The sequence below is a fragment of the Tarenaya hassleriana genome, unplaced genomic scaffold, assembly GCF_000463585.1.
Source record: "Tarenaya hassleriana unplaced genomic scaffold, ASM46358v1 Cleome1, whole genome shotgun sequence".
Classification (NCBI taxonomy): domain Eukaryota; kingdom Viridiplantae; phylum Streptophyta; class Magnoliopsida; order Brassicales; family Cleomaceae; genus Tarenaya; species Tarenaya hassleriana.
The window spans coordinates 3,331,183-3,339,520 of NW_010960187.1; the positions used below are offsets into that span (position 1 = coordinate 3,331,183).

Here is an 8,338-nt window from a genome sequence, read left to right on the forward strand (position 1 = left end):
GTGTAAGAGCAGGAATGGAGAGCAAATTGTTTTGAAAATCTGGAACATGAAATGCCGGAACATGATTATCAAAAACATGTAGTTGGCCGTGTCCTAAAATTGGGAGAGTTTGACCATCAGCCACACTCACCTTGCCCCAAATTTTTTTCAGATTACTCAACAAGTTTGGATTACTAATCATGTGATTGGTGGCTCCCGAATCAACTATGAAAGATGCATTTAGAGAAAGAGATGAATCAGAGACAACATTACCCGACTCCTTGGCCTTCATGGCAAGGAGAAGTTGCTTAAAACCTTGAACTTCATCAGGTGTAAATGACAGAGTTGTAGTAGCAGCAGTCATTGCCTGATCGCTTTTGGGTGAATCTTTGTATCTTGAAGGCTTGAGGTGAGGATGGAGAAGCCAACACTTCTCCTTGGAATGGCCTTGCCTCTTGCAGTGATCGCACGAGAGAGGACGTCGGTCACGACCGGGAGCAGAAGGCGAGGAAAAATGGTTCGGACCGCGGCGATAATGAGCAAGTTCGCTTGGACCTGAAAACAGAATATGTCCTCCTTCCTCTCTTTTAATCATCATGCAGACATCATCATATTTTGGGAGCTTGTCTTGGCGAAGAATATGGTATATGAGATTATTGTACGAGCTGTCAAGAGTAAGGAGGATGGAGAAAACCTTATCCTCCTCCAACCTGTCTTTGTACGCCTTGATGTCCGCCGTAGGGGGGCGCAATTCCTCGAGTTCAGTCCACAGGGAGCTGAGTTCTCCATGGATCGTGTTGAATGATTTGCCATTCTGTTGGAGAGCAAACATACGTTTCTTGAGTTCAAAAATTCGACAGAGATTGCTAACATTACCATAGACATTCTGAAGAGCCTCCCAAAGCTCCTTAGTGGTCTCCAAGGCAATGAATGATTTCAGGACGTTGGAATCCAACGAGCTCTGAAGAATAGCAAGAGCGAGATTATCCTCCTTCACCCACTCAGTTGACAGATCTGGGCGAATCCGAGTTTCTTGCTCTGTTGCAGCAATAGGTTGGGGCGTGACTTGTGTTTGGGTTGTGTGATCCCAAAGGCCACGACTCTTGAGAATAGCCTTAGCCGCTTTCGACCAATAGAAATAGTTATCTCCGGAGAGGAGCACAGGGATTGTTTTCGGGGCATTTAGATCCATGCTTAAGCCGGGGAAAAAAAAAAAGATGGAGGAAGGAGTTGTTGGGAGGAAAGCAGAATGATGACGAAAGGAATCACAGAATCAGCAACCCAGAGGCTCTTGATACCATGTGAAAACCTTCGAAACTTGGGGTTGCAGAACAACCAGAGGAAAGAAGAAAAAGTTCTTATTGTCTGATCTAATTTTACAGAGTATACAATGTCGTGTAATTATACTAAAGGCAACAGTATAATATAAGGAAACTAATATCTGCAGGAGGAAAGTTATAGAAACCGAGAATATATTAGCATAATCTCAGTCGTCAAATCATGGATTCTCTTGATTGAGATCGTAGCACTTGGATGCAGGATTATCGCCATCTTCCAGATCATGTATTTGCTTTTCGGCTAAGGTATGGGCTCCAACAAAAACGACCCATAGACGAAGAAATTCATGAAACTCACCTCCAAATAGGTTAGCTTAAACATATCTGTCCCTGAATCAATCAACCCGACAGCTCTGTCATCCGACACAACAGAAGAGACCACCGTCCGATACTTGGAAACCGGGGGTGAGAGCTTGCGCGGGACGGAGAAGGAGGAGGAGCCGGTCGGTCCGTCACGACGAACGTGTGCGACTCGCGAGGACAATGGAACGATCCGAGCTGTGGTTATGGTGGTAACACTGATGGGTCTGCAACTCATAGGCAGAGCAATAGCCATGGCGGATGCAGCGACAGCGCCTCAAGTTAGGGAAATTCGCATTTTCAAGCCTTTGTTTATCTCTGCCCATATGGTTTCTGCTCTTGCCACTTGGTGCAACGATAACCATTATGCATTTTTTGTGTAAGCTCCCAACTAATACAGTAGTTTTGTAATTAGGGCAATTTAAGGCTCAAATTATGGTTTATGATTTTTTTAATCTTTTGTAAACAATTTGCTAATTAAATTTAAACCCAAGAACAAGTGCCACCGAACCAAAGATCGTCCTTTTTCTTTTCTTTGCCCTTCAATCCGGAGAAGAAAGGAAATTTTACGAGAGAACGAGCCAAAGATCATTTTCCCGAGAAAATTCCTCGACCTCGGGGGAACTTCAACTCCAGGCGAGAGTTAGAGTGAAGACTCTGGGTTTGGAAAAGGTTTCATCTTTCTTGTCTCTCTGATTGAAGCGGTGGGAGATACAAGGCACCGACTATGGCGGAGAAACAGCTGATCATCGTCGTCGAAGGTACTGCCGCACTGGGTCCGTATTGGCAGACCATTGTCTCCGATTATCTCGAGAAGATTATCAGGTTTTTTCCCCTTCTCCGTCCTCTTTCTCCTCTTTCTTGAATTTGATTTCGTTGTCCGTAGCTGCGATTGTGGTTTACTCGAAATTAGGGTTTCTCATCGTGAGCCGAAGTTGATGCTTTCAAAATTTTTAGGTCTCGAATTTGATCGAATGTTTATACAAGGGGAGCGTTCTGTTGTTCACAGCGACAACGAAGTCGAACAAATTCGATCTATTGTTGGAGGTGGATTCGTTTATGTGTTTTCATAATATCTTATTGCCTCCTAGTGTTGTGGATGTTTGATCTTAGACCGGTTGGATGCGTATCATTACGGAAATGCTGTAAATTTTGTTATTCTACGAATTTTCTTGATGTTGTGTGATAAGCTTTAGTTTCTTCTTCCCAGATGTATAAATGGCCATGACAGAAGATGCAAACTTTAAGCTTGTAGATGTAAAATATGTTTAGTACCAGCAATTTCCCCTATTATGCTGTGACACTGTTAGGTTCAGACCGATGTCAGATGCAACATGACAAAATTTCCATCAATTTTCTCTGATTGGGCATCGCCATGTCATGCTAAGGTATCACGCCCTGTTGGTTGTTTGAAAGTTCATTGTTAGCCATAATTAGTGTGCCCTTCTTGAAGGTGTTATTCCATCAAGTATCAACTTAGGCTTGAAGTGTTTTTACCCCTTGGTGTGGCGGTTGTATTGAGAAGGAAAAGAAATGATGATATTGGGTTTCAGCAGAGTTGAAGAAGAACTATGAATTTTGGTAACCCTCGGAGAACCAGGAACCAATTTCAGCAACCTTAGGCCAAAATTCCAAGTGAAAGATCTTTCTTCTTCTTCCCCTTTCTACCGACTGAAAACGATTAGATACACTGTTTTTGGATGATCTTTGATTGTCATATCATATCTGCTGAGACAACTGAATGCAATGTTGCACTTTTCTCCTGTGTTTTGTTTGGAATCACTCATATATATTATATACTAAGCTTGTAGTGTTTGCTATTGACATACTTTGTCGAAGACTGATTTCTTGTTGTGTAAAGGGTATTGCTGCTGTAGTTGCTGAATAAGTTACTTATTATATCAACAGCTTCTATGCATGGTATTTGCAGCTTTGCGGCCTTGGTTTGCAGCACAAAGTATGAAACTTTACCACCATTCAGTATGAAATTTTTATGACAGAGCATTGGTAGGGTGTTCATGATATCAAGTAACATAGAAACATCTGTTAGTGAAGTTTTGTATTTAAAGCTTATTTATTTTCAAGATCTGGATAATCTAGTTGATACCAAATGGGTGCATCTGGAAAGAATCTAGTAGAATCGCCCTCTCTGCCTTGTCCACACCAACCACAATTATAAGACTCATAGAACAGTTCAGAACATAGACTAGATCAGTTAGATATGATACAGCTCATTGTCCTTTCTGAGGTATCTGGATGAGTCCCTTGTGGGACACCATTATGCAGGATTTCTTGGTGGGGATTGTCAGGTCGCATTTTAATTTCCTATCCCCTCCAGACCTTCACATTCTTTACTCTGTCCACTGTAATCACAACGTTCAGTATAAATGGTTCTGTTCAGTCTGTACAGCCTCCTTATTATTGTGTTAGTTTCATGTTAAAATGCTGGAACTCATAAAAATAATATCTATAGTAGATATAGAAACAGTTGGACAACTGTCTTCTCTTCTCTATCTGGAATTTCTCGTGTGTTAAAACTCAAGAGTATGTTCCCATTATTTATTAATGGACTCTCTGCATTTGGGCAGGTCTTTTTGCGGCATGGAGAATGGACAGGTACTATATCTGACTTCATGCTTTTTCATCGTGTAGATGCAATTTTTCATTCTTGAGCTGATGCTCATTCAAAACTTCTTTTTCACGATCTCTTCAAATCAGTTATTTGTATGCATTTGTTGGTAAACAATGATTGCCATCAAATCCTCTCAACGTTCTAAAATTTAGAAAGCTAGTAGACAGCTTGATTTCTTGGAGGCGACCATTGATGTCTATTTATACGTTTACTTTGCTAAATCTGCAGAGGGTTCCTGCTTCTAACATTGAGCTATCGCTTGTCACCTTTAATTCTCATGGTTCATATTCTGGTATGTATTCTGCTCCATCTTCGTGATGTCGTGATTCAACCTTTTTATTAGATACCTTTGCATAGCCCCCTGTTCGCTGATTATTTAGTTTTCAGAAGGCTATAACATGTTATATTTCTGCCGAGTTTCACAGGTGTGATTGTTTTGTTTTTCTTTTCTTACCAGGTTGTCTGGTGCAACGGAGTGGCTGGACAAGAAATATCGATATGTTTATACAATGGCTGTCTTCGATACAATTTGCTGGTGGTGGTTTCAACGAGGCTGCCACAGCCGAAGGGCTTGCTGAAGCATTAATGGTGGGGATGCCTTTGTCATTATAACACACAGCTAGAAGTAAATATTTGAGATGCAACCCATCAAATATAACATTTGACTAGCTTCGTGAAGTTGATTTTTTTTATCTGTTTGGACTTTTCTTTGTCTTGTTTCTTTTTTGTTTTGTTTGGTTTTGGGGCCTCATTGTATATGGTGCTGTTTCTGTCAGTAATTATTCTGTTCTTACGATCTCACATTTGTGTTCTGACTTTGTGAAACAGATGTTTTCTCCTCCTCCAGGGCAAGCTCAACAAAGTAGTGATTTCAAAATGCATTGTATCCTAGTTGCAGCCAGCAATCCTTACACATTGCCAACACCAGTCTATCACCCACCGTTGCAAAATGTGGAAAGGAATGAAACCGGAGAGGGACAATCAGAAAGTCGTTTGTCAGATGCTGAGACAGTAGCCAAATATTTTCCCAAAGTACCATTTTTGTGAATAGCTGCAACCTGCTATATTTATGTGCTTTAACCACAGAATTGCTAACCTGCCACATTGATTGCAGTGCTCTATTTCTCTGTCTGTCATATGTCCAAAGGAGCTCCTAAAAATCAGGGCAATATACAATGCGGTGAGACTGATAGGATGCATATCTGCAAGTGAATTTGCGCAATGCTTTGGTGTTCATCTAACAAAAATTCTTGGCCAGCTTATAGCCTTTCAGGCTTATCATTTCAAGAATTTACTACCAAAAACAAAGACTGGTCATTATTCTAAAAGCTAGTTGCTGATGAAAGATTATTTTCTGGGGTGCTGATGAGATTGTTTTTATGCAGGGGAAGCTCAATCCACAAACTACAGACCTATCAATTGACACTGTCAAGAATCCGTTCTATCTTGTCCTAATATCGGAGAATTTTGTGGAGGCACGTGCTGCTTTAAGTCGCACTCCAACAAATCTGCCCCAGATCCAAAGCCCTTTGAAAGTGGACAGGAGCACAATTGCTCCACCTCCTGTCACCGGGCAACCTCAAGCTCCTGTTCCATCAGGTCATTCATCTACTGACCAGGATCTTTTGCTGTTAAACATTTTTGTTTTGCATCGTTCATGGATTTTTTTAAAATTTATCTCGCCTTATTCTTTGTCAAATCTTGTCTGTCCCTTTTTTCAGCAAATGGATCTGTTCTGACTCGGCAATCCGTTTCTGCCGGAATTGTGCAGAATGCTACTGTAAAAGTTGTAAGTCTCTTTAATTTTTTATTTTGCTTGTAGAAGAGGTACCCTTATTTTGTAATCTCATTAAGTGGTTACGCTGGATTGTATTTTGTTTATTTAGGAGCCTAGCTCTGTACCTTCCATGGCACCCCTTCCAAGTTTCTCCCATATCCCAACCATTGCTCGTCCTGCCACACCAGCAATTCCTGCAATGCAAACAACTTCAGCATCTCCAATTTCTCAAGAAGTGATATCAAGTGCTGAGAGTGTCCAAGATATCAAACCTGTGGTGGGTGGGATGACACAGTCATTGCGTGCAGGCCCTCTTGGTGGAGCCAACGTAAATTTACTGAACAATCTATCTCAAGTGCGGCAAGTCATGAGCTCTGCAGCTCTTGCTGGGGCAACTTCGTTAGTTGGGCAAAGCGCAGTTGCTATGCATATGTCAAATATGATATCCACTGGAATGACTGCATCATCTTCTTCGCCTCCACAAACTGTAATTTCATCTGGACAGCAGGGAATTACTTCAGTGGCTGGTTCAGGTCCTCTTATGGGGACTATTACCCAAGTGGGACAAAGCTCGGGTCCTGCTTCCTATAGTTCTCCAATGACAAATGTTAGTGGGAGTCCGAGCCTTGGTGTTTCACAACCTATGCAAGGAATGAGCCAAGGAAGTCATCAAGGAGGAATTGTGATGAACCAAAACTTGATGAGTGGTCTTGGTCAAGCAAATGTCTCTTCTGGGACTGGTTCTTCAATGATGCCTACACCAGGAATTGCTCAACAAGTTCAATCAGGGACACAACCTCTGAGTGTCAATAACAGTTCAGCTTCTAATGTGCAGTTTTCTCAGCCATCTTCGGGGGCTATACAAGCTTCACAATCCAAATACGTGAAAGTCTGGGAGGTAAAATTGTTTACTTGATCACAAAATGCTGTGATTCTATATGTAAATCTCACATTTCCAAATTCATTCAGGGACATTTATCTGGGCAAAGGCAAGGGCAGCCTGTTCTCATCACTCGGCTTGAGGTGCATATTTAGGGTCTCCCCCTCTTATGATTAATCCCGATCATGTACTTGTATAAGCACATTTATCTTCGTCCAAATTGTGTCGCAAGTTTTAACCTAGCAAAAACTGGTAACATCTTTGTTTCAGGGTTACAAAAGTGCTTCTGCACCTGATTCGTAAGTTCATAATCTGTTTTTTTTGTCTTTTTTTTCGGGCTCTAATTCATCTTTGTTCTTGACAAATTACCTATAGCTATTTGACCGATATTATGTCTTTCTATTTTTGTGGGTTTTCTTAGGTTAGCAGCAAATTGGCCTCCAACTATGCAGATAGTTCGTCTCATATCCCAGGATCATATGAATAACAAGTAGTGCCTGACTTGCTAGCCGTGATCTCATAGTTGCATGTTACAATTCTTGTCATTAATATTCTCATCTAACTTTGCATCAGGCAGTATGTCGGCAAAGCTGATTTCCTAGTTTTCCGGGCCATGAGTCAACATGGTTTTTTAGGACAACTTCAGGAAAAGAAGCTTGTAAGTTCTTCTCTATATTTTGCTCCAGTTATCTCCATTTCCTAATGTTTTTTATTCGGTTTTCCAAGTATATGCCAACTATGTAGTTGTTTTAAAAGATTTGGCAAATGATGCACTGAAGGGTAGATTGTTTCAAATGGAATCCTAGAAAGTTAGAAACTTTTTTATATCTATGATTCTGATGACAGTGCCAATATCACCCCGAAAACTATTTAGGTTGTCTCCGTTCTGGATAGAGAGTGAATGTTTTGCCCTTTCGAACTGTCTTATCTATGTTTTGGTTGACTTTGTCGGGTGGATTTCTACTAGACAATACTTCTAACTCAGAACCCTCAATTGCAGTGTGCAGTCATCCAGCTACCGTCGCAGACACTGCTGCTATCTGTCAGCGACAAAGCTTGCCGCTTGATTGGAATGCTTTTCCCTGGTGTTAGTATTCCCTTTTTTTTTGCAAAAATTTTCGCCCGGGTTTTTGTTAGATGTTTGGCTCCACTATCCACAAATTCCAAATGTTTATCCTTCACTCAAAATCGGTCGTTGATTTGGGATAAATGTAATCAGAAGCTATGAAAACTCTGATCCTTGTTGATCTCTTTTGACTTTTGGGTTTTTTGTTTACTTAGGATATGGTTGTGTTTAAGCCACAAATCCCGAGCCAGCAGCAGCAACAACTCCAACAGCAACAGCAACAGCATCAGCAGCAACAGCAGCAAGCCCAGCAGCAACTACCGCAACTCCAGCAGCAGCAACTACCGCAACTCCAGCAGCAGCCACA

At 41.3% G+C, this 8,338-nt stretch overlaps 2 protein-coding genes across 2 annotated transcripts in view; one reads left to right on the forward strand and one right to left on the reverse strand.

Annotated features, from left to right (window-relative positions):
- Positions 1–2,042, reverse strand: part of LOC104808209 — a 7,717-nt gene extending 5,675 nt beyond the window's left edge. The window contains exon 1 of the mRNA XM_010533836.1: positions 1,615–2,042. Within this exon, the coding sequence (XP_010532138.1) occupies positions 1,615–1,872 (258 nt within the window). The 5' untranslated portion in view covers positions 1,873–2,042. The remainder of the gene's footprint in view (positions 1–1,614) is intronic.
- A 100-nt stretch (positions 2,043–2,142) lies between these two features.
- LOC104808226 (mediator of RNA polymerase II transcription subunit 25-like) overlaps positions 2,143–8,338 on the forward strand; it is a 7,264-nt gene continuing 1,068 nt past the window's right edge. The window contains exons 1-15 of the mRNA XM_019203476.1: positions 2,143–2,441; positions 4,205–4,232; positions 4,477–4,540; positions 4,706–4,836; positions 5,077–5,280; positions 5,363–5,428; positions 5,634–5,847; positions 5,970–6,037; positions 6,135–6,923; positions 6,995–7,048; positions 7,176–7,204; positions 7,327–7,395; positions 7,479–7,563; positions 7,906–7,992; positions 8,187–8,338. The exon at positions 8,187–8,338 is cut by the window's right edge and continues 8 nt beyond it. Of these exons, the coding sequence (XP_019059021.1) occupies positions 2,344–2,441; positions 4,205–4,232; positions 4,477–4,540; positions 4,706–4,836; positions 5,077–5,280; positions 5,363–5,428; positions 5,634–5,847; positions 5,970–6,037; positions 6,135–6,923; positions 6,995–7,048; positions 7,176–7,204; positions 7,327–7,395; positions 7,479–7,563; positions 7,906–7,992; positions 8,187–8,338 (2,138 nt within the window). The 5' untranslated portion in view covers positions 2,143–2,343. The remainder of the gene's footprint in view (positions 2,442–4,204; positions 4,233–4,476; positions 4,541–4,705; positions 4,837–5,076; positions 5,281–5,362; positions 5,429–5,633; positions 5,848–5,969; positions 6,038–6,134; positions 6,924–6,994; positions 7,049–7,175; positions 7,205–7,326; positions 7,396–7,478; positions 7,564–7,905; positions 7,993–8,186) is intronic.